General features: G+C 36.5%; 1 protein-coding gene across 7 annotated transcripts in view; it reads left to right on the forward strand.

Annotated features, from left to right (window-relative positions):
- The window catches only part of POLN (DNA polymerase nu), a 76,554-nt gene that overhangs the window by 12,610 nt on the left and 39,412 nt on the right, over window positions 1-24,532 (forward strand). For 5 of the 7 annotated variants that reach the window (XR_014945540.1, XM_015862891.3, XM_085545818.1 and 2 more), the window contains 12 exons: window positions 389-576; window positions 2,051-2,163; window positions 3,410-3,564; window positions 6,854-6,922; window positions 8,360-8,420; window positions 8,625-8,689; window positions 8,967-9,050; window positions 9,472-9,561; window positions 10,358-10,414; window positions 10,885-10,938; window positions 11,194-11,259; window positions 23,634-23,691. Coding sequence is in view for 5 of the 7 variants with exons in the window: in XM_015862891.3 (XP_015718377.2) it covers window positions 389-576; window positions 2,051-2,163; window positions 3,410-3,564; window positions 6,854-6,922; window positions 8,360-8,420; window positions 8,625-8,689; window positions 8,967-9,050; window positions 9,472-9,561; window positions 10,358-10,414; window positions 10,885-10,938; window positions 11,194-11,259; window positions 23,634-23,691 (1,060 nt within the window). In the remaining 2 variants the exon portion in view is untranslated. The remainder of the gene's footprint in view (window positions 1-388; window positions 577-2,050; window positions 2,164-3,409; window positions 3,565-6,853; window positions 6,923-8,359; window positions 8,421-8,624; window positions 8,690-8,966; window positions 9,051-9,471; window positions 9,562-10,357; window positions 10,415-10,884; window positions 10,939-11,193; window positions 11,260-23,633; window positions 23,692-24,532) is intronic. The other 2 variants (XR_014945541.1, XM_085545821.1) reach the window with 2 other exon arrangements.

The raw sequence follows: 24,532 nt of genomic DNA on the forward strand, positions 1-24,532 counted from the left end.
GTGATAGTTTTGCAAAATTATTTGAACTGTGAGTATAACTGGATATAGATAAAGCTCTTGCTTTGGGAGGAGAGAATCCTCATACTTGTGGCTGCCTTTTATTCTTAGTTACCAAGCAAAATCTTAAGCAATCGGAACCCCTTGAGCTAAGCACTCATTAGCGTGCATCAAGCAAGACTTTAAATGTTTTTTCTTTCTACCATGCCTGTCACAGTGGTGTTTGTTTTATTTTTTAAGGATGAAGTATTTGCGCACTCCTCTATTGTGCCAATGGTGTATACACTAACTGTTGTACCTTGTAATGTTCATATTGTAAAATACTTGGGAAATTTTTTTGGCATTGCATAAAATCTGTCAGAGGAAACACTGTTGTAATTATGCTTCACAGACCTTAACCTCGTCAGTAAAGGGAATTGTTGTGTTAGTGAAGAGTCGAACAGATCGCCTTCACTCCCGCAGTATCTCTTCAGCTGACAGTACTCGGAGCACCATTAATCAAAGTGATAAATTCATTTATTTGGAAACTGAATGCTCTTCCCTTTGGGAACAAGAACAGGCTCACAGCAAATTTGCTCGGTAAGAGTATGAAAGAATAAGCAACATTTTGCTTTATGTGTGATTTTGGCAACAGTGATATTGATGATTTCTTTGCAGGAGGTTGTGATGATATTCCTTTAACATAGTAATACACAATCCTTAATTATTATATGAATTTAAAATATTAATATATTCACCTAGAAATGCTGTATGAACGCCCTACAGTGATATGGCTCAAAAAACATAAATCACAAATGTCATCATTTTTCATTTTGTATCTAAACTTCATTTCCTGCACTGCATTTCTTACATGGTAATCTCAGGACATCATTCTTGTGAATAGCATTTTTGACCTCTGGTAATATATTTGATTTCAGAGCACAGAGAGCAATAGGCTTTTAGGATGATTTTTGAGATGTTGAATGAGATTTTGTTATGATCCACTAACAGTGAAACATCCAAATTATAAAAGCATTTTTTGTATCTGTTTAATATTTGGACTAAATTTTTTGAGTTTGGTTTTAGTTTGAACTTCCATTTGGCAACTTCCATTTAGCATAACCAAAATCCATTTTTACTCCTTATTAACTTTGAAATGGTATCCTGTTATGGGAGGAATTGGACTGATTTTTCACAATAAGTTACATAACAATACTTGTTCGTAATGCTTTATGATTTTCATTAATAACTGATTTATTGTAAACAACTGAATTTTAGCATTTGAAGTCCTTCAGAACAATAAAAACTCAAGAATAAAGATGTTAAATATATGTTCTACCTATAGACTTCTTCTAAATGCTCATATCTTCTAAGAATGGTGAGGTTGTTTAATAGTGGTTCTACAATATACTCAGAAATACCTTATGACCTAAAAAAAATTCAAATAAAAAGATTTTAAATCTGTCCAAGAACTGGTTTCATTTCATTAACAATAAATCAACACACAAGCCCTTTAAGGAATAAGGAATTATCTTTTTATGTTGTCTGAAATAAAGCTTACTAAAAATGACATTTGTGATTAGTAAAAGCTATGTATACTTCTATTTCAAACGTCGTGGATACAGGAACTACAGATGCCTCCAAAAAAGAATGGGAAACTATGGAAAAATGAGATGGAGTATACTAGTGTTAAGCAGCCTTTGAACAGTAGGCAATTACAGCAATTTTGATTGTCTAGTAACATTAGAAGCTTCTGTGATCTCATTTAGGTACATTAAAGCATTACAGGGATGCAAGTTGCTTCTTTGGATTAAGATTGTGTTTAATTCTAACTGTCAAAGATTTCTTTATGCATTCATAGTAAGCCATCTGTTAGTGTGTTTAAGTACAGAATGAAGGTTCAGGTATTGAATTGAAAATTTAATTTTCAAATACAATACTATTTTCTTATTTTAATAAATGTTTTGTATTAGCTGTTCAGTTTAATACAACTTGCTAATTAAAAATATAAATTAAAGGCATTAACTAAACCTAATAGCAGTACAGTGCATATTCAAAAACTTTCTCTGTGCAGGCAGGTGTTGTTTCAAATACTACGTTGCAAAGTTCCAGTTATCTGCTTCAATGCAAAGGATTTCCTGAAGACAGTGCTTCAAGTTTATGGTAATGGAATTAGCTGGAAACAAGGTAACTGTCTAACCTATGATTTAATCCTATAATCTGCGCCTCTGGTGTTAAAATTAAGAGGGGTAGAAGCAACTAGATTAGAGGTTAGTTACATACAGTGGAAGAGAATATCCTTCTTGGGGAGCTTCTGAAGAGAAGCCTAACTGCAACCTCTGGATGTCTGTCCAACAGCCATCAGCTGCCTGGAGTGTTACTGCCCCTCAGTGAGGCTGTTTATTAGTCTGCCTCTTCACAGTGCATCATCTAAGTCGATTGCAAGCCTGTCCAGTACAGTTGTGTCAGTTTCATTTAATAACTGTAGGGATTATTTCCTGCTGAAGGAATGGTAAAAGTCCTAGGGACATACCTAAATTTTATTTTCCAAGTGAATTTAGGGCTTCATCTATTTCCTTAAGATGCATGATTCAAAATCAAGATGGTTTCCCCCCCCCCCAATCAGAGAAGGAATCTCTTAGTAGTTCACTCAGCAGGGTGTCCATGAGACAATTTCTGTGGCTGCTCCTTGGCATCTGTTAGCTTCCAAGGTGAACAACTGTTGGTATTTGAAGAAAGGGGTGATGAGCTACATAAAAAATCTTCACAGGCCAAGCTGTTTCAGGGGGAAAAGATTTTGTTCCATATCATCTGGTAAGCTACAACACAAATTGCTTTTCAGCAGCAGTTAAATCAGCAGAGAGGAACAAATCTGGTTCTCATCAGACTAGTCTTGTAGCTGTCACCTATGTTATGGACGTTAAGCTTTCTTCGAGCTAATTAAGTCTGTGAGGTTGTATAGCTGGGAATTGTTTAATTTATATAAGTATGTACCTGTGGGTTGTTGTTTGAACTTAATTACTTAGGGATTGCTTAAGAAGGTGCTTACATCTATCTTTAGGTGTTTCTCAAAATTCCAGTGATTAGCTTCTCCCCTCTCTTCTTTGTATTACTACAGCACATATGACACTAAATAGCACTAGTTTTGTTCAGTGCTATGTGGATCTAAGAGAAAGCGCAGCATAAACAAGGTTCTGCAGGACACAAGTGTCTGATTTTTGAGATCAAAGCGTTACGTACTCACGTGAACTCATAAATTCATATGTTATAGATCTTAAAAGCGATTGCTAGGAGGTATTTGTCATCTTAGGTTTAGTTATGATTTGTGTCTACAGGAGACATGGACAACATTTTACAAGAATTTATACAAGTATTTACCTACCTGGGAGGTAACTTAAATATTTTAACTGTCAGAAATAACTGATTTTTGCAGTTGCTGATAGCGTCGTGTTAGATCCAAGAATTGCGGCGTGGCTGATAAACTCCAGTGACACGGTTCCTTCTTTTGAGTGTCTCATACAGTATTTTGGAAAATCTTATTCAGTGGAAACAGTAAATACAGATACGGGTATGCTGAGAAAGTCTTCGGTAAGTAGTTTGGTTTAGATTTTTTGTTTGGTTGATTTCAGAGGAAGGAAATATTGAAAATAATGCTCTTAATATTGAAAAATTACAGATTAGGCCTACTGAATAGAAAATGATTATATTCATGTCGCTTGTTGGAATCTAATTTTAAAAAGGGAGGAAGGAAAAGTTCACTGAATTCTACTAATATGGCACCCAATTCGCCAGGAACACTTGCAAAATTCTGTATCCAAACCCTGGAGTTCAGTACAATGTTAATTAATAGAAAAATGGTCTTTTCTTTCAGCTGGCTGCAAACTTATTTCCAGCTCTTATTTCCAAAATGTCTGAAGTCTTGCTCCCTAATTCCTGGGAACTTTTAGCCTGTTTTAGTTAACTGTTATTAATATGCTGAATCTTAAAACTTTTTGGTAAAGGTATCACATGTTAAGCTGAGGAAGAGTAGGGAGTAAAATATGAACCTTCAAATCACAAGCATGATGTATGTGAATTTTTGTTCTTGATGAGAGTGAATGCTTAATGGACTTCATGGAGTTATTCCCCGTACTATGGAAATGTTTTACTGTCTACTGAGGTTTATTTACCAAGTGTTAAAGTCTGTTTTGCATTTAGTAAAAGGTGTGTTTTCATTTTGGGGATCACATCTATTCTTAGTTTTCTTTTCTCAGCTTTGTAATCCCAATTCCCAATGTCTTAGCAAATAGTTAAGTCAAACTATTTGAAGTTAGTATCCAAAATATTCATCAAGAAGAATGTATAGACAAATATGTAGTTGGAGATGAAAAGAAGCAGCGATCTCTTGCTACTGACTTGGTCTGGGAAAGCAAAAGTGGCAGTAGGGTTTGAGTAAGAAATGGGATTTCTGTGTAGCTGTAGAAGGATGAGGTGGGGTGAACAAAGGATACCTCTTTTCCAAACATCTCAAGCTCTGTAATAGTGAGATGTACACATTGGCAAGAACCTTAGGGCAATTCTGTATATATATATATATATGATTTTTCTCCTTATGGTTTCTGTATTTTGTTTTGCCATCTTTTTGCCAAACTCAGTTGTTTTTTCTGTTTCTAGAATGAACTAAACTTCCTGCAACTAAGAATCTTCCACACTTCTGTTACTCTTTGCACACCACTTTACTTAAAAATTAGAGTTAGGTCAGTGTAATAAAGACTATATAATAAATAAAGATCTATTTAGTCTGTACAGATTTTTCTTCAGGAAGATTTTGAAGATTGCTCAACCACTTTGATTATTCTTGCCTGCTTTTGCTTAAAAAGAATCACATTTCAGGCTGGGCAAATGAAAAGCCCTACAGGACCACAGTGTTTTGACATCAGACCTGTAAGAAAATATTCTTGGCAACAATTGGTGACAGTTCTGTTTTTCGTTGTAATTTGTGGCTTAATGACATCCAGTGAGTATCAGATACAGTGATAATGCATCTGGTTGCACTGCATATTAACTTGTTTTTATTACTTATTTTGAATATTTCATTCAAACTGAAACATTAACTTCACTTTTCTTTGCAATCTTAGAACATAATGTAAGTCTGATAACAAGTAGAATGCTTTTTATCCTCATCCCAAAGGGACCAAAGGAAATCTTCTGAATACATCAAGTGAAAACCATGGAACTGTAATGAGTAGCACAGTCCGATTTGGTACAATAATTTCTGAGAACTTAGTCTGGTAATAGAAACACTTCCCAGCTCAATTTGAGAGGGAAAAACAGAACATTTATTTCCAGATTTTTTTTTCCAACTCTAGTTATTTTACAAAAGCAGTGAGGTAACAAGATCATAGACTACCTGCAGGTCTGTAGAGAAATTCCTGCATCTCATAGCAAGAGCCAATGTTAGTGTTCCACTAGGGATGCAAGCAATAGAATGGGCATAGAATAATTAGGAGTCTTGTAATGTACACGTAGGATGAATGGTGTATCTAAAGATATATTATTAGCAAAGTGCCCAAGGAGCCCTGTCGGTGCTTTAAGTGAAAAGTGTCCTGTCAGTATACCTACTATTTTTGATAAAAAGCTGTCTTTCTCTCACTTTGGAGATGGATTTTAAATTTATTTTGAACGCTGACTATATACATTAATTCAGTAGAAATGATCTTAGAATACCCTGCTCACCAAAAATCGAGTCAAATCTAAGTCTCCAACTACGTAGATATTGAGGACAAAGCATTGAATGTGATCTAACTGTCTTCTAAATAACATACAATTCTACTGGTCACAAAATTCCTTTCTGCTCTGAGTCTTCTATCTGATATGCATTTTACTCATGTTGTCAAATAAGAAGTACTAATCTTGAGCATTCTGCAGTTCTATATGCTACAGATTTTTTTCCAGACTATTATTGACAGGAATCTGCAGTCAGTACTGCACTGTCTTGCATCATTATCTTGCATTTTGGATTTCTGCGCTTGCCCAAAATTCCGCAGTGTCATGTCATGTAACGTAGATATTCCCTTTCTGACTTTCCTCAGGCTGGTTTTTCCTTCCCGGATTATTAAGACCTAAAGTCACAATTCTCACATCTGCCTATCTAGGTAGCTGGTCTACAGAGGGAAGAGAGAATCAGGAATTGCCTCTGTGCCCTCCTTGGGAGGAGGCTGCAGTCCACCATGAGGCCTCCCCTCAACTTCTCTTCTATGGGCTGAAGAAACCAGGAGATCTCAGATGCTCTTTATGTGTCTTCTCTGCTAATTCCTTCACCATCTTTGTTGCCCTGAGCAGATTAATTTCCATGTAGTTAAACTGAAAGCAGTGTATCTAGACAAGTTTTAACTTAGAAATACATCTTAGAATAATTTTAAGCAGTTTTCAGTTGATTCAGCCTGTAGCTTTTGATTGTATTCTCTGTATGTACATCAAAACAATCTTTTAGTCATCCAGATAAGGTAGTATGACTGTTTGGAACACCCCTGCAAGAGAAGGAGGTGAATAAATAGGCACATAAGAAAGGCAAGTACTGATAGCAGAAGTTAAATTCTTTGTAGTATTGGAAGTTAATAATAGAATTCTGAATTCAGTGTCACACAGTCTGTTCAAAATGTAAGTAAAGGAACAAGTAAAATCTTGAACACTTATTGTCTTTACTTCTGTGCCTGTAATTTTTGCTTTTGGTAGCTAGGAGTCAGGTTGCAACAGTCAGAGGTCTTAGAATGTTCCCGTTGGATTTAACATTACTGAAGGGAAATACAGGAAGTATATTTTAGTAGCTTAATCACTTTAAAAATAGTGTTCTGAATATGTTAATACTAACATTAAAGTCTTTTCTATTTTTTATCAGCATCAAAACGTGGCTGTGAATTTGCAAAAACTTTATACTATAATGATGGGCCTTGCTCATGACTTAAAGGTAAGATTTGATAAGTAGTTACTCAGCGATAACTTCTGAGGTGTTATTACAAAGTGGTGTGCTTCTCATTCCCTAAGATTCTCTTAGGGAAAGAAAATAGAAGGTTTCAAACTTCACTAATTTATGCTACTAGACAACACATAAAGTGAAGTTGTCCTTCAAATGTATCACTGTTTTCAGAAGAATGAAGTGTTTACTCAAAGCAAATGTTGAAGAAGTTTCCTCTACAGGAGTTAAATATTTAGGTGAAGATCCTAAAAACAGGAAAAATTCAGAAAGCTGTGCCTTTTCATTCTATACTTTGTAGCTATATGAACAATTCAAAAACAAGTTTTGAAGCAGTGTAGTTGATATATCTTGGAAGACACGTTCAGAGATTGTCTTTGTTGAGCACAAAAACTTAGCATGTCTGTTATTGTATGTTGTATTTGCTCTCAGTGAAGTTCAGAATGCATCTCAAGAATTTTGGGGAGTTTTTGATGTTCTGTTTTGATTTCTCTTTGTGATTATATCTGAAAACGTTTCAAACTTTAGGGGTGTGCTCAGGTTCTGGTCAAAGTTGCAGAGAATCATAGAATGGTTTAGTTGGGAAGAAACCTTAAAAATCACTTAGTTTCAGCCTCCCTGCCGTGACAGGGACACCCGCTAGATGAGGTTGTCCTAAGCCCCATTCATCCTGGCCTTGAATGTTTCCAGACATGGGGCATCCACATTTTCTCTGACCAACTCTTCCAGACCCCTACCACTCTCATGGTAGAGAATTTATTCCTAACATCTCATCTAAACTTGACCTGTATAATGAGACACCAGAGGCTTTCCTTGCAACTGACGTAAAATATATTGTAAGGGATGAGAATATTAGCTGATGGAGTCATGTTGGGCTGGATTTTTTTTAAGTGGCTCAGCAATTGTTCTATCTGTGAATGAAGGTAATGGAAACACTTCAGGTACAGCAGCACCAACCACAAGCCTACAGAAATTGAGAGATCTCTTGTCTGATTGCTGCAGTGGTCAGAGGAAAAAACCCATCCTATTCCTTGTGACTAAATTGTGTACATAATCCGACAATTTTAAATCTTCCTAATGAAAAGAAAATATGGAATTCTGAGTGGTTGCTTAGTTGTTCAAGTGCACACGAAAAAAGAATGAAGAAATGCAGACCCTACTCTAAAAATAATGTAGAAAAATGGTGTGTAAATTTCTTAATTACCATTACACTGCCTCTGCTTATAAAATAACGTGATAACTGAATGTAATGTTCCGATGCTGTCATTCACACTAAGTAGAATTTCATGCTCCATACAGCCTTGTGTTTATGTTATGTAAATGATACAGAACATGAAATACAACTCACTAAAAAACTGATCTATGTAATGCTACTACTGTACAGTTTTTAGAATAAAGTTTGCTGGTGTTGATTTGTACCTTACGTTACAGGTCCAAGGTTTGTGGAAATTATTTTGCAAATTAGAGATTCCACTAATCAAAGTCCTGGCAGGTATGAAAGTTCAGTCCCAGATATATCTTTTCACCATTTTAATGCAGCTGTTTATTATACTGAAGTAAAATGTTATAATAACTAAATATTGTATTGTCCTTGTAATGCCTGTGAGCACCTAAACGAGTTAGGATTTCCATTTTGTAGCATGCAAGATTAAAATCATCAATTGTAAATGTTCTCTGTATTTAATTGTATTTGCAGTCATGGAAACTCACAAAATACATGTGGACAAACAAGAACTGAGAAAAACATCAGAGATTCTGGGGGTAAATTTTATCCTTATTTTTTCCCACAAATGTTAGTGCTTTTTTTCTGCAGTAAATCCCCTCCCTAGTTCACAAAGAAATATAGATTGAAGATATGCAAGCAATGCATTAAACCAGCTGACAGCCAGTGTAGTATCTCTCTTATAAGTAGCAGTCTAATATACTTATTAATGTAGGAAGTAACAGAATATGAGGTGTATATACTCACTAATCTAGGAGAGAACAGAGTATTGAAGAAAATCCGTAAAAGGAATAATTCTGATGTCCTAATTTATAGCTGAGACTCAAAGAACTTGAAGAGGAAGCCCATCAGATTGCTGGAGAACGATTCCTTCTGACCAGCAGTAGTCAACTCAGAGAGGTGATATTCATACTACTGTTATTAGTTAATCTATCTGTCTGTAAACTGTTACTGATGCAAAGGAATTAGAAAGCACATAAATTTGTTCTTACAACTTCTGATTCTTCACTACTTTCCTAGATTCTAATTATCTTTTCTGATTATAAGGGAAGTCATCTCAGTTAACTCATAAATCTGACAGTTTGGCTAATCTGTATTTGAAAGAATTTCAATAATGCTTTTTCTTTTAGTAAGTGCACTATTTTCAGAAATAATATGCTAAAAGTAAAGATTAGATCTTTTTACTCCTCTGTTATTTTTCTCTTTTCTGCAGTACACTCTATTTTGCTTGGAATCTCTTTTATAGACTGGAGTTCAGGAATCTAATGATTTTCTGTTCTTTTGCATCACTTGAAGCACTGAATTGTTTTTCTTAATGTAGGTGCTGTTTGAAAAGTTAAAGCTGCATACTGTGTGTGAGAAAATTCGCAGAACTGAGAGACAGCAAGTTGCATCCACCTCAGAAGCTGTGGTGAGATGAGGTTTTTAAATGATCTGCGTTATTTAGAAAAGCTTCTAAGTTGTATGTCAGTCAAGCTGTCATTTGTCTAGTTCCCCTTCCAGCCTTCTTTTATTTTGATACTATGTTAATCACATTTGATTTACTTATGCCAGAAATGACAGAGAGGGACCAAGAATGGAAAGAGAATTCTACGGCTTAAGACAGAAAGAACAGCTTTGTATTCAATACACTTGTGTCAGAAACAAGGGAAATTCTCAGTAGTTTCCTGATCTGAAATTCATGGTACTTTGTAGCACTTTGTATCAACTTTGCATAGATCTAGTATCAAATCTACCTAACTGTAGACTGGTTAATAAATCATTTATCCACAGTAGTAAGAAAAGAATTACAGTTTAAAATCTTTATTCTGGTAGAATTGTGTAATTTTGTTCAACATGCTTTATTGTTTTCCGTGTTCTTGTGGAAAAGTTTTCACATCTACATCTCTTGTTTCTGTCTGAAATGGGAAGGGAAACAAAATGCAAGGGGATAATCTCCACCCCTCCTGCTGAAGGCAGGGATGAATGAAGACTCTTCTGGGTTTGTGATGAGATTGCTGAATTGTTATGTCCTTAGACAAACATTTCATCCTCTTTCATCTTGGCAAGTGAATTTCCTCCAGCAGAACTTCTATATTTGTCTGCTATATTTGACTTAACTGTTAAGTATGAAATATTAATCCCTGTTCTAATGGTGAAGTTAAGGTAGTTAAATAATACCACTTAACAGAAGGACATAACAGTAATTCAGATTCTTTATTTTACAGTTAATTAAGTTGCAAGATCTTCATCCTTTGCCTAAGCTAATGTTAGAATACCGGCAGGTGAGCTGTTGTTTTTACATGATGTAGTTACAGTCAAGCAAAATTAGCAAAAAATGTAACTTATTAACAGCTACACAAACAAGGTGACAAGAGCCTCCTGAAACTCCCAAATTACCTAGTTAGCTCTTATGCTCAATGTCTGGGTATTCAGTGCATCAGTTTCCAGTATAAATAAATAAATAAAATTCATGCTTCTGTTTTTGTGCTGCTTTTTGTGTAGTTCATTGACTGGGAGGCATAAGGTGTAGAAGAATAAATTCCAATAGGACTTTTCACAGTACCTTCATAGACCTGCTTTAGTGTATACCTTAGCACTCTGCTAACTTATCTTAGTAGGTCAATAGTGAGTCCTGGGGTAGAATATCTTTTAAGAGAGTCTATGAAACAGTCTCATGCACTTTAGACTGTTTGCGATGTGTAGATCTTATTGTTATGTATAAGCATTTGTCTTACAATCTTATATAATTTAGGTTCGTAAAATGAAATCAACGTATGTGGATGGACTAAGAACATGCATGAGAAAGGTAATATATATTAAAAACTACTCTAAAGCATGGTGCTTAAAATAAAAGTTATGAAATTATTGCAGTATTTACAGTTCAAGAACTTTAATGTATATGTAATTAGAAAGCATCTCTCTTTAAATTTGTAATCCTAATTGCAGTGTGTTTTAATTAAGTTTACATTAACTAAAGTAGAGAAATATGTCCTTTTTAGATGTGTGTAATCACCTTCTGCTTTTGGGGGATGATGATGGGTATTATTTTATTTGACTACAGGGATTTATTTGCCCTACGTGGAATCAGACAGGAACTGTGACTGGCAGACTTTCATCCAAGCATCCAGTAAGTGAACCTTTTAAAATTTAAATTAAAATTTTATCAAGAATGTCACTTAGATACCATACTGCGTACCTTAACTCAGGAAATCACAGAATCACAGAATCACAGAATCACAGAATGACCCGGGTTGGAAGGGACCTCAAGGATCATGTAGTTCCAACCCCCCTGCCTAGCAGGGCCACCAAACATACACATTTACTAGATCAGGTTGCCCAGGGCCCCGTCCAACCTGGTCTTGAACACCTCCAAGGACGGGGCATCCACAACCTCCCTGGGCAGCCTGTTCCAGGACCTAACCACCCTTCTAGTAAAGAACTTTCCCCTAACATCCAACCGAAATCTTCCCTCCTTCAACTTAAAACCATTTCCCCGTGTCCTGCTATTATCAGCCCTTTCGAAGAGTTTACTCCCCTCCTGGGAGTAAGTTCCCTTCAGGTACTGAAAGGCTGCAATGAGGTCACCCCGCAACCTTCTCTTCTCCAGGCTGAACAAACCCAACTCCCTCAGCCTGTCCTCATAGGGGAGGTGCTCCAGCCCCCTGATCATCTTTGTGGCCCTCCTCTGGACCCTTTCCAAAATCTCCATGTCTTTTTTGTACTGAGGGCTCCACACCTGGACACAGTACTCCAGATGGGGCCTCACAAGAGCAGAGTAGAGAGGGACGATCACCTCCCTATCCCTGCTGACCACCCCTCTCCTGATGGAGCCCAGGATCCCATTTGCTTTCCGGGCTGCCAGAGCGCACTGCTGGCTCATGTTAAGTTTCTCATCTATCAGGACCCCTAGGTCTTTTTCTGCCGAGCTGCTCTCAAGGACAACTCCTCCCAGCCTGTACAGGTGCCTGGGGTTCTTCCGGCCCAAGTGCAAAACCTTGCACTTTGCCGTGTTGAACCTCATTAGGTTCACCCGAGCCCAGCTTTCCAGCCTGTCAAGGTCCCTAATGTTCTAGTAAGAAATGTTCTAGTAAGTCTAGCAATAGCCATGCTGAACGTAAATGGAAGACAGAAAAATTTGTTAATGAGTAATTTTAATGAATATTTTCCATGAACGTTTCATCAGAAACTTTAATTTTTTTTTTACCTTAAATTGATGTAGAAAGTGAGATCTGTAAGCCATACATGTACCATCTAGATTGCTACTGAATGACTTCTTTATAATTAGTTCCTGATGTTCATAAATCCCTCCCTGTAAAGGACTGGTGAGCTGTAGGGTATACCCAGGGAGTTACAGAAAAGGAGGAAGAGCACAAGAAGAATCCCTTCTCTTCTGGAATTTGACTTCAGGCCTTGCAGTGTAGAATCATGCTGTTACTCTGGAAGTCAGGTCATTTTATGGCTGTGATAGTTGGGCTCTTTGTGCTTCATTTTGGCTATATTTTTTTCTGTGTGTACTTGTGGCAGGAGTGACTTTTGACAGAAGCTTTGCTTTTGTGGAAGTTCAGATAGAAAAACATCTCATATGCTACATCTCACATGCAGTTTTGGATGATTATATTCCAAGCAAATGTTTCTTTATGTGTGTGTTATTTGTTTTGTAAAAGAACTGAATATATCTGTCTTCCCTCTGCGACTCCATTTAGCATTTTAAAGGTTTTTAATTGCAGGTCTAAGGAGAAATGACCAGATATGGGGCACAGAACAGGATTTCTTTTTCAAATGAACTCTGTGGACTTCATTCAGATGAATCCACGTATGGATGTATGGATGATATATATTTTTGCCTCTAAGTGGGTTTCTGTCAAAAGATAATCTTATTCACATGATATTTTTTACATTTCTGTTGCAGCAACTTAAAGAACGTTTCTTGGTAGAACTGGAATTCAGTGGCTTTTCTTGTATGCATCTATTTTCGTTTAACTGTATACTCTTCCCTCTCATTTGATTGCTGCTTCTCGTTTGACTCCTTCTTCAATGTGTGCTGCATAACTAAAACTTTTGTCACAAATAAGTATTATATAATGTATATATCATGTAATATAGTACCTCACAAAAGAGAGACATGTTTGATGCTGTAGTCTACCGCTGTAGAAGACTGCATATAATGGAATGCTATGATTTGGTTTGAGATGTGAATTTCAGTGCTAGAAGTAGGTATTCTGTATTAAGATTTTTCCCTCCAGTCTTCTGCATCAAAGAGAACTGTTACTAATGAATTTACACTTCTATACTTCAGAATATATTTGTATCTTTAAATTAAAAAACATAAAGCAGTGGGCTTTGAGGATGTTTCCTTCCTTTGAGTATCAAAAAGTTATGCTGGAGATGAGTAAAATTCTTTATGTCCTTAGAGCAGTTGTTGGGGGGGGAGTGAAATAAAACTTTGCTATTTCGCTCCAGGAAAAGTAGTTTAACTGGCTTATCCAAACAGACAAAGAAATAAAATAATTCAATGTATCAAAGTGTACAGTAGCCTTTACCTTGGAGAGCAGAAATGTCATTAGAAAAAGAAATTAACTTGGATATGTTGAATGTTAATGTGCTCAAAGAAGAGCCACATGAAACCTAAAATACTGAATGGATTTCAGGGTATCTAGTAATAGCTTCTGATACTGAATGCATTGTAGAGAGTTGCTTGGTTGTTTATTAGAAGTCATGTGTTACTATCAGTGTCTGGAATATGAATAATAAATCACCTGTCTGGATTTAGTTCCAATAAAATAGAAAGTCTCTTGAAGTAGGGACACTGTGTGTGTATCCACACTGAGTGTATTCTTCTGGGCTGTCTTTTGGAGTGAAGGGATGAACTAAGTCATTTAAAACTCAAGTGTGGTTTTGGGATAGTTTGTCCTGTGGCTTATGGACAGTGTGGATGAGATGCTTTGTACTTTTATCTCTCCCTTAACACTGTTCCAATAGGTTTTACATCCTTAACATACCCCTACACACATGCACAGCTGAGCAAGGCAGACTGTGAGTATCAGGCAATCAAAACTATTGGGACAGCTCTTGAATTTCCAGGTCTCATTGTGTTGCAGTCTAATCTGCAACACTGCTAATTTTTAATTTATATTTTTTCTGGAAGTTTACATCCCAACACAAACAGAATTTCATCTTGGTGCTTCAGGTTTGTATAGCAGCTCACCTCTACTCAAGCATCCTTCTTTTGTCTCTTTCTTCCATGATTCATAGAAGGTTTTGACAGCTGATGCTAAGAGTAAAGTCATTGGCTACTTTTGAAATTGCACTATTATAAGTTCAGTTTTGTAAGCATGTTTTCATATCCTGATGTAGTGACATGAATGATTTCTTCAAGTGGCAGATAGTGTGGACCTTACATTTGCATTGGTCTTACTTGAAGTGCTTTTTGTCCTTTGTTTGTTTAAAAGTATGTCTATTGGAATGCCCTGAGGATAGGGGGAAGCCAGGTATGTTCAAGACTCATGTAAAACATCTTTCCAAAAGTTTCTTTTAGTGCCATTTAAGCTGACTCATTCATTTTTAGATAATTGTGCTCTGATATTGGCTTCACTAGAAAGGAATGCCTGTTTTGAGATGACAGTCTATGCACTCTCTTGGACCTTTGCATCAAAGGAATTTAGTGTCTGTCACGGGTTACTTAGATTTACCTATGCCCGTGACAGGGGAAGCCACCCCACGCCCCCCCCCCGGGGCCCGGAAAGGAGGGGGAAAAGGGGAGTGGGATAAAACAGCGACAATCTAAGGAGGAAAAACTTATTTTACTAAATATGATATCGAAATACAAGATAACACAATATAATATAATTAAGGCTAACAAAATCGAACGAAACAGAGAGAGAGAGAGAGTCTCCGAAAACCGAGAGGCCTACTGTGAACTCTAGGCGACACGGCTGGAACGCTTCCCACTCTCCGAGAAGTTCGAGAGAAGAAGGAGCGCACTCCAGCCTGGGAACGAGATTATATAGAGTCCTGGTCCCGTGACTTATTGTTACTCCTGTTGTTCTCTGGGATATGTAGTCTTCTTCTGTGGACTGCACATTCAACAGAAGTATCCATACTTGACATGATGTTATGATGTGGAATACTGATAGCAAAATTACAAAATTACAAAACCATGACAGTGTCGTATTTTCTACTAGGTATAAACATCTATTGCTCTGATATGCTGATAAAGTCAGAGCATTCATTCTTACAGTTGGTTTTTGTTCTGAGTATCAAGTATATTTTCCTTTTGTCATGTTTATTTTCAGTATATTTGCTTCAATGCTCTTGAGTTGCCTGCTGGTTATGACTGCACTAATAGTACTAAAATAGTATCTTGTTTTATGTGTTTAGAGTTTTTACAGTCTCTTATTGCTGCTTTATTTTTAGAAATGTGTTTTAGGTCCTGGGTTCATCAATTAAATGAGCTGCATTTGCAGCATTGGAGACAGTTCTCAATTTGTTCTTTCTTACTCCTTGGTTTCTTTTTTTATTTTGACAGAGGAATATACTTGAAAGAATAAGTGTGTTAAGAGACTGTAGTTCACTTGCTTTTGTGATAAGAATTTACATTATGTTAACATTACAATAAGACTCTATTAGTTACAAGTGTGACAGCAACAGCATGAAGTCACATTAGTAGTAGTACAACACTGATGTCTGATGTTCCAGATAGTCACATTGATTCAATATCAAACTGTACAAATAAGGGTTCTGTATCATAAACCTTTGTTCTCTTAGCATCACGTGTGCTCCTCGTATCCTTTTACATGGTATATTCATGTCTTTAGTGATCTCTGTAGAAAGGCTTCTGATTTGTGTATGCATCTCATGGTGGGCGTAGTGTATCCAATGCATAGATAACATTTGATATGATAATGTTTCCCATCTGGCTCAGTAAAGCTTGGGATGTCATCTGGGCTGTAATTCTGCAGTAACGGAAGCGATCATGTAGATAACTTGTCTTTTATTTAGGGCTGCCTTTGTATGTATAATTGTGGTTTGTGTAGTATTTAAAGAATGATAATGTGTAGCCAGAATAAATCTGTTTCTATACAGTAATACATGCAAAAAATGCTTCTCTTTTAAAAACAGGGAGAAAGAGAGTCTGTCATTATTAGTTCTGCAAACTAAACATAAACATAAAAACAGAGCATTAAAATTAACAGTGCAAGAAAATGTAGGATTCTGTACCACTCAGGGTAATATCAGCTAAAATATTTTTCACAATGTACTAAAAATTGAGAGGCCCGATTCCTCCTTCACTCTCCTTTAGTTTCTGGCAAAAAGCCCCTTGGAGAGGCCTAGATGATAAAGTTTCCTGTTAAGTGTCTCTTTGTTCAGGTGATTATGGCATTGCCTACCTCCATTTGCTCCATCAAATTTCTAAGATACTAAATTTCCATTATACTCAGTAAAAATTAAATTGTCAACTTCTAAGTGCCTGCTGCTATTGGCTGGGCATTGTTCAGGCAGTTGGATATTTGCTGAATCATTTTTATCCTTTGAATGGCCCTTGCCAGTGATGTTTTAGAGCTGCTGCAGGTTCCAAAGCTGTGCACCAATTGCCTTTTAGAAATCTGTATTGGAGTACAGTCAGTACAACTGGCTGTGTTTATTTCTGATACGATAATGACACGAGCTTGTGGGTGACAGTAAGAACTTAACACTGCCTTTGTTTACATCAGTGGTTTTTATAGCTATGTAGGTTCTGATGCAAATTACAAGATGTTTTTCTTAAAGTAGTTATAGTAATAATCATAAGTTAGAGGACGGTGCTATGGAAGCTTATCTGTATTCTGTGCTGTGCCTCTTGGAACTCTGTGAAGTCTTTTTCCATGCAACTTTATATTAACCAGAAATCAGTTTTAGCGTGATATTTTCACTACAAGAGACAAATAGTTCTATTCACTTGTAGTCTGCCGCAATCTTCATTTTTCCACTGTTTATCCACACATGCTTCAACTCCTGTATGGGCATGTTATATTTTCTGTTATTGGCATCTATTAGTATCATTGAGTTGTTGTATGGTCACAACTGTTGTACCTCCACATCCACACTGAGGAATCTAATGGAGCTACTGGCCAACTAAGTTCATTTTCATTGTCAAATTTCATGCTCACATATCGAGTCTCTAGCAATCTGCAGTAATGCATCTATCTTCACATTAGTGTAAATGTGTGCCTGTTTTTTAGGAAGCTGTCTGTTGGTACCTGTCTGTGTATTGATGCAGATTTTGAAGTCCTGCTTGAAGATGTTCTGCTCTTTGCATGAAATATTCCAACAGTAGGATTTCTAGGAATGTATTTGTAGAAATTACTCAAAGCTTGGAGACTCATTGTGAGAAGGGAATAATAATTTAAATGTAATTCAGGTGCACAGATTACATCTTGTTTTATAGGCTCTCAAAAGTTAGAACTGTTAGCATGTTCTTTTCTGGTGAATTACTATTTGCAAGGGCAGTATGTAGTCTAATTCTGATCTCAGAATAAGCTTCATTGGTCCAATGCAACAAAAGTATTGTGCATTATTCTTCTTCCTTTTTCTCACTTGGAAAAAAAAAATTCTTCAAACGCTTTAAGAGTTCTGGTAAGAAAAAAAAAGAAAAAGGGAGAAATGAAGAATAATAAAAAGAGAACAGATTTATAGGGGAAGATCAAAAGATAGATATAGCAAGAGACACTTCTTGTCTTGGATGGTTCAGTTTTCAGAGTGCTGCTTTTTGAAAGCTTTGTCATTGGCTTCCTTCAGGATTTCAGAAAATGATCTCTGTAAATGTCCATCCCTATCACAGTGGTCTTTCTCAGCTGACAGTTTGCTTTTCCTGTGTGAATGATTGGAAAACCTGCCAGTTGTCAGCATCCTGTCTTGAAACATCAAGAAATTTCCCCCAGAGTTTTGGAGGCAGATGTATTCTCTCAGGTTTGGAACAAAAAATAAAAAATGGCTCACGTGAGGATCCCTGAAGATAGATGGAATCGGACAGAGGTCACCTTGCTGCCTTCTGTGCTGTCTTACTGTCCTTAGTTCTCCTGTGTTAACCATTAGCATCTGCTGGCTGTGACTGGTAGGAACTTATAGTTAAGTACCACTTCTACCAATTCAAGGAATGTCTTTTTGTCTTTGTGATGAAAGAGTCAATGGTTATCTAGGTTTCAAATTCAATATTGCCTTATGGTCAACTCAGTAAAGTGAAAATTGGGTATTTTTGGTAGTTGTTTTCTTCTTCCTTTCTACTTACTTTGAAAACTTCTTAAGCTTGTAAAAAGATGATGAATTATTTCCAGGTCTCTCACTTGACCAACAGATCTTAAATCCTTGATAATTCTGTGCTGCTGGTTAAGGCAGATGGGGATGAATGTATCCTTCTGCATCTCCTTGGAATGATTTTGACCATTGATGAAAACAGTAACTAGTACCAAAATGTAACAAGTCCTTTGCTGGAAGCTTGTATGATTAAGTGTTTCTTCATCAGGATAATGAATATGTTTGATTTTTAGCTAGCCACTAGGTGGCAATTGCAGATAAGTCAAGACTTGCTTAGGAATGTGTGTATGCAGAACAATACTGCTAACGTGGCCTTCTTCATTTTCATATTTTCTCTGTTTATTGAGAAAGGAGTATTTTAAAAATCAGATCTTCAGAGTATCTTAAAGTTGTCTCATACAGAAGTTACAGAAAATAATTATTTCTGTGCAATAATAATTATTGTCTGTAGAAGAATTCAAGCATGGCAGTTTTTATGCTGTATAGCTTCTCAGCGAGTCAGTTGCCAGACGCTTTTGGTGAAGTGAGTTTGTGAATGTGCTCAGGACTCTGCCTTGTTGGTTCTGCATTGCAAGTAATAACTTGAACTGAGCTGACTGAAGGCTGGGAGAAAAGGTTGCTTCCATAGATCTGCTCCATCTGGCTCCTTGGCAGCTTTTGGTCTTCACTCATGATGTAACGCACCGTGTTAATTTATGAATGGATGATTTTATCTCCCTGAGTAATTTTTGTCTCTGTTCTTATTTTTAATTAAGTCCTTAGATTAGTGCAGAAATTAATCAGAATCTAATGTCTATATTCTACCAACGATTCATTCCCTTTTATTTCAGTAACTTACCAGCTTTTTTTATTTGCATATTGCATACTTTAAAAACATGCAGATCTGAGCAGTTAGTAGATGAATGCTAGTAGATAACTAGCTATATAAATATCAATTTATAAATAAATATTATAAATATACACGTGAATATAGATGCCAGCGTATACATATACAGATTTATTTCCAGGGAGTTAGCAGTGTTGACTACGGTTGCTGGCTTATTTGAAAAACAAACGCTATTTATGCTGCTATAAATGTATATGATAGAGGCTATCTGCATTGATAGAAGTAACTGAAATTGGAATATAACACAAGAAATAAGCAACAACCTTGATAAAGAGTATGAAATAATTAAAGGGTACCACTAGCCTCTGATTCAGAGTTTTCTAACCTCATTGACTTGAAAGTTATTGTAGCCAGTATGTATCTTTATCTTAATCTTGTGAAAGAACTGAAGGGACATACTGTTTAAACTAAGAAATGATCAAGTTTGTTTATAAAATCAGTTTGAAATGTAGAACTTGGAGGCCAAAAACGAAAAGCTTAACCAATTTTAACCGATTGAAGACATACCCATCAAAATGGGAGCAGTGTGGTGTTTGTTGAATTTTAATTTGATGGTGTTTTTGTTGATAAATCTACTCTCCTCTGGCTGAAAACTGTATGAAGAAGTTGTGTATTTTAGGCTGTAACAGAGACATTGAGAGTCCATCAATTCTGAGTGTCCTTGCTGGAACAGATTGTCATTCTTTCTGAATGTCTCTATATGCGGAGCCTAACAGCAGAGACTCATACAATCACAACATCATTGACATTGGATTGTTCTTGTAAAGATTATCTAGTCCAACCCCTCGTGCACTAGGCAAGGTCCGTGAAGTGGATTTCTCAGGTCAGGGTTTGAGAAAAAGGCTGGAGATACTACAGCCTCTCTAGGCAGCCTGTACTGGTGTTTGAGCACTATTTAAGTGGTGTTTTCTGTATTTGTTTTCCCACTACTTCTTTTCCTATCACTGCATGATACCAGTGAGGAGAATCTGGCTCCATCTTCTTTATACCTTGCCATTGTGCAGGCATTTGTATGGATAATGTCCTCTGCTGAGCCTTCTCGTATCAAGGATAAATAGCTCTGTCAGCCTCTGTTGATATGACATATGCTCCAAGCCCTGAATTATATTAATGGTGCACTGTCTGGACTCTCTCCAGTGTTTCCATGTCTCTCTTCTACTGGGGAGCCTAGAACTCCCCAGTTTATTTTATTAATGCTGAGCAGAGTGGAGGCTCACCTGTCCTGACCTGCTGGCAGTGTTTTTCCTGATGCACTCCAGGATGCTGCTGGCTTTCCTGGGCACAAAGGCTTGCTGCTGGCTCACGTTCAACTTCTTTTTTTTCACCAGGATCCTTGGATCCTGTTCTCCAAAGCTGTTTCTCAGGCTGTCGGTTCCCAAAGTATACGGGCACATAGTCTTATTCCTCCCTGCATGCAGGAATTCGAGTTTTGTTGAATTCTTTTGTACGCTTCGTGGTCCATTTCTCCAGGCAGCTGAGGTTCCTCTGTATGGCAGTGCAGCCATTTGCTGCATCAGCCACTCCTCTCAGTTTTGTATTGTCTACCGTCTTGCTGAGATTGCTCTCTATCCTGTTATCTAGGTCACTAATGGAGGTGTTGAGCAGTATTGGCCACTGGGACACGAACACTCTGTTAGTGCCTGGCCTCCAGCTGGACTTTGTGCTGCCTATCACAGCCCTTTGAGCCTGGCACTTCAATCAGTGTTCCATCCACCTCACTGTCTGCTTATCTAGCTTGTACTTCATCTGTGTGTCTATGAGGCTTTTATGAGAGACTGTTTTGAAAGCTGTGCTAACATCAAGGTAAACAACATCTGCTGCTCTCCCTTCATCCACCAAGTTAGTCATTTCATCACAGAGGTTATCACTGCTTAAGCATGATTTCCCTCTTGCTGACTACTCTGGATCATCTTCTTGACTTTAATGTGTTCGCAGATAGTTTCCAGGACAAATTTAAGTAATTAAGGAGGAGCTGTCTGGCCTGTAGTTTTCTGCATCCTCCCTTCTGGCCTCCTGGAAGATGGGTGTAGCACTTGCTTTAATTCAGTACTATGGAATGTTCTCTGATCACCAGGATCCTTCAAACCTGGGCAACTCTGCCCACAGCAAGGGGGTTAGAACTAGGTGTTCTTTAAGGTCCTTTCTGATCCAAACCTTTCTGTGATCCTTTGAATCTATAATCTTATTCTTGTTTATCCTTCTACCTATTGGAACCTCTGAAAATTACATTTAATTTTTTTTTTTTTAATATGTAAAAAGATTTTCACCAACAAAACAGAGTCAGGAGAATCAATTTCTTTGCAACTTCTGATTAATTAATTTATTTTTTTAAATTATTGCTAGGGGCTTCCTATTAATCATCCACTAGAATAGTTTGACTTTATTTTGTATTTTTTATTCACCCAGAAATAGTGAAGTATTAATAGTGAACTTTCACAGACAGCTTTCCTACCACTCTTTCAAGTACATTTCTTCTCTATGGAGCAGAATCATTCAGAGAGCACAACTGTATTTCTGTGTAACGTTTTAGTGCGTGTAGTCATTTATCTAACAGTGCTTGCAGTCACATCTCAGATTGGATCTGTGGAGTTTTTCAGGAATATACTTGAAATAAATATATAAAGCTTAAATACAAGTTTTGTTATGTTGTCCAGGGTGGTAATAGTCATTTACCAAAGCCACATCAATCTTCTGCTTTTGATTATAGTAATACAGTCATCTAATAGTCAACTCAAGGTTTTCATTTTGGAAGATTGTCTCCTTATTAGTCCATCATTTAAAATACCTATAATAAATGTATCTCATGAAATTTGATAATTAACATCTTAGAAAACATCACTTTCAGGCAAGTCTTAAGTTGTTGTAAACGTGTCTTGTACAGGTAGATTGAATTGCCCACTGGAGATTCCTGTGTTTGTCTACTGAGTGTAGAGGGATCCTAGACAGCTAATTTAAACCAGAGACTGACCTAAAGATGTTTAAGTTAGGTGAGAGGCATCTATTAAGCTGTTGCAGTATCTTAAAGGTGATGATTGCCACTTTCATGTTTCCTGAGCTTCTTTTTTTTTTCTCTGAAGATTTATTCAAATTTTGAGTTGTTAGCTAATTTACAAGTGAAAGTACATTTTGCACTTGCAATTATGTTTTTCAGAATAGTTTGTAACACATCTAAAAAGGCTTTAAAAGCAGACTTCCTGCATATGCTTTCAGTGAAGTCAAGATGGCAGTACAGAGACTTATTTTGCCACTATAAGATTTTGAAATAAATCCTCACTTCACCTTGTTAAGAATTTTGAATCTGATGAGTTAAAGAAAATAATCAGTGATTGTAACCGTAACTGGAGATTCAACTTCAGTATATTGTTTGTGGTTCTTTAGGGGTGATAGACTATAAATGATCATGTCCCAATCTGTGGCTTTGTTCTTTTACTTCCACTTCAAACTTTAATAACTTTTGCAGTTTGATTGCATCCCTCTTAGGGATGGATAATGATTGAGTTAAAATTACATAGCAAAAGTAGTTTGTTTATTAGGAAATTATATAGCACTATTCCCTTCTTCTGAATTCACAGCATTACATAATATTTTTGTCTAATTCCTGAACCACTTGCAAATGAATTTCTTGGAATTAGGAAAATTGAGATTCATACACATTTTCTCCCATTGTATGTTACCCTTCTAGACAAGGAAGCACAGTAACATAACAGAAGGAAGCTGTCATGTGACATGTTTCATAGTTTACTGTAGATGTATGAGCATGAATCTTAAAGCAAAGGTCTAGTAATCTTCTGTCCTAAGTTATGCTTGTTGATAAACTTAGTTCTCACTTTTAACTTTGACAGGTATGTGGTACTTAATAAACAGCTGCTTCTTATTTTGTTATGCTTTTCAAAACAGTGGACATAGAGGTTAGGGCAATGTGTAGGGGCTGGAGGAGAATACCTTCACTTAGCTTAAGGCAGAGTTTGTATGTATTTTGTTCTTGAAAGTAATGCTTTGTATTGAAAAATGCAGGGTAAAACTGAAAAGATAATAGTAATAAAAAGTGTTACTGATTATGTTCTATCGTGTGCCCAGAGATTAGCATTTGTAAAGTTTGTTGGTGAGAAACTGATCTTATAAAATCCCAATTGTCAAGGAAGGGCAAATATTCAAAAGAACTTGGTTCAGAATGGGGAAGATTCCTTTGGAAGACAAAATGTTTCATCTTATGACAAAAAACTTGTTGAGATTAGTATTTCGAATGTTTCTATGCTTCTTATAAACTGTTCATAAATGCTGTTATAAACTTTCACCTACTAAGCAATTTTTATTCTTATTTGTAGAACATTCAAGGTATCTCTAAACATCCACTGAGAATTACAAAGAAACAGTACATAAAAGGTAAACTGTTATATCCATATAAACATGAAAAGTTATTTTCATCTCCTTATCTTGCTGAGTTATATTTTATTTTGAAGTGGACCAAAAGCTCCAATGCAAAAGAACAGAATGGATTATCGATGGATAGTTGTACCTTCACATTTAAATTAATAACTTTGTGCTTGTTCTGCTTGAGAAAAGTTTGCTGTTTCAGCACTGATCTGAATAGTCTTAAACATTTAAATTTTCTTTCCCTGGACAATCTCACTATTCCTCCTGTTCTGGTTGAAAATTATGCATCTTAACTTTATTAAACATTCTAGGGGTGATTTTGTGTGCGTTCAGCTCATAGGGCTTTTCCCAAGGAGTTGCTAAAGTTTGGGTATTTTAATCAAGCTCAAAACTAATCGCCAGTAGTTAGTCAGATCTGTTGGTTTTGGTAATGGAACTGGATTTAAGGGAGGTGATTCAGAATGTGGAAAGCATGACCCAAGTGACGAAGTCAAAAAGTCATGTAAGTAGACTTATAATAGGAGAGATATATAAGATACATAAGTATATATAAGATATATAAGTAGACTTATAATAGGAGAGATTTGCCAGATGAGCTTTCTTGAACACTTGTAGTCATAGCTGGGAAATGTTTGTTTGTTGCATAGATAAGAGTAGCCTTTCTTTTTCACAGCTAGTCTGTCCCTCCAATTGATATAATACAAATCGCAAGACAGGGGACTGTCTAAAACAGTGTAAAACTTCAACAGTAGTTCTGTTTTATCACTCTGACTTATTTTTATATGTTGTTGGGTTTTAAGTTGTTTTTAAAGGAGTGTGAACAGTAGCTGTGTAAATCTGTGGCATAGTG

This window comes from Coturnix japonica, chromosome 4 (genome assembly GCF_054131305.1).
Source record: "Coturnix japonica strain WE chromosome 4, WE-NBRP24, whole genome shotgun sequence".
In the NCBI taxonomy this organism is placed as follows: domain Eukaryota; kingdom Metazoa; phylum Chordata; class Aves; order Galliformes; family Phasianidae; genus Coturnix; species Coturnix japonica.